Source organism: Echinococcus granulosus (assembly GCF_000524195.1).
Source record: "Echinococcus granulosus chromosome Unknown EG_S00091, whole genome shotgun sequence".
Lineage (NCBI taxonomy): Eukaryota > Metazoa > Platyhelminthes > Cestoda > Cyclophyllidea > Taeniidae > Echinococcus > Echinococcus granulosus.
In genome coordinates this window covers 301126-302356 of record NW_020170471.1, presented here as the reverse complement: position 1 = coordinate 302356, position 1231 = coordinate 301126, and the positions used below count along the sequence as shown (strand labels likewise).

Genomic DNA, 1231 nt, shown 5'->3' with positions numbered 1-1231 from the left:
ACCTGCAAACTTTTCCTTTTACTCCCTACAATCTAGAGGAAGTTCATAAGGATGTTCCTCTTCTCAAATCACGCCTTGACATTCGACCGATAACCTTTAAGTAGTGGAAACTTTGAAATCTTTCACAATTATTGAGACAAAGGAAAAAAGTAACCTCTTTCGTGAAGGAAGATTTGCAACTCCGACTACTTCTTCACACAGCTCATGACTTAAGAGATGCCTCCTTCGATAAATGCATTACAAAACTCCAATGGGTGCCTAAATTAAAGTAGACAAATTCAACTTCTTTTGGTAGAAAAAATGAACTAATTTTATGCAAAGGTGAATATACTGCTGGTGGGAGGCCAGATTGCTTAGCTAATGATCTCACAAGATGAGTAGATCAAAGAGTATTAGGCCCATTAATGACCACTATGGTGGCAGCCTGCTCCTGACATGCCGTTAAATCCTCTTCGTGCCCTTCTAAGGCCTCCAATTTGTCATTCGACGCCTCCAAAAATGTGGTTATGGTTTAATAGACCTCCTGCTACTTGTAAATTCCACCGACGGAAGAGGGGGAACCTCCAGAGAAGCGATTGTATTGTGCTTGCTTATCAGGGTGAAATTCATTGCCTCAAACTCCCTGGGTATAAGGCAGAGGGAACGATGTATCAGACAAAAGACTTTTCCGCTGCTCCAGACCCCCAAAGTACAATATCGTGTTTGCTTCGATAAGGACTCGACAACATTCATGATGTGGAATCCTAATCGTGTTTTGATTTGCTTTCCACTCATTTAAGTTATTTTTGAACACTTTCCCCTTTTACTCATGCAAATGGGTGAGTGTCGAGGTGAGGACGGAGGGAGGCTGATTAAAACCTTGTTGATGGAAGCAAATAAGACCCAGTCATGCATGCTGTAGGGAATCCGCAATCAAAATAAACCTAACTTAAGGGAGAAGATGAAAAAGTGTTTGCCTTAATGAGGTTTTGAGATTGGTCGACAGTGTGTGCTACGGAGAGGGACCGCGATGTCTCAAAGCTAAGAATGAATGTACATATAGGATTAAGGATGAGGTGCACATCCTGATTCACCCTAGCAACGGGTTTGTGGGTGTTAATCCACTGCTTTGCCACAACTCTTTTGTGAGTAAACACACATTAACCCATGAGGTATTGCGAATTACCAAGCAGCAAAACGCAGTAAGCACTCGTTTACTTTAAGAGTATTTTCCAAAAGCAAGATAAAATAC

The 1231-nt window shown here is 41.5% G+C and overlaps 1 protein-coding gene across 1 annotated transcript; it reads right to left on the bottom strand. All coding sequences in view use genetic code 11, as the record gives it.

The window, feature by feature from the left end:
- Positions 1-382: 382 nt before the first annotated feature.
- Positions 383-609, bottom strand: EGR_07960 (hypothetical protein; the record flags this gene model as incomplete). The annotated part of the gene is made up of 2 exons (XM_024497209.1): positions 383-490; positions 562-609. 2 exons carry the CDS (start codon positions 607-609, stop codon positions 383-385), a joined length of 156 nt encoding a protein of 51 aa, XP_024348407.1.
- Positions 610-1231: the final 622 nt, after the last annotated feature.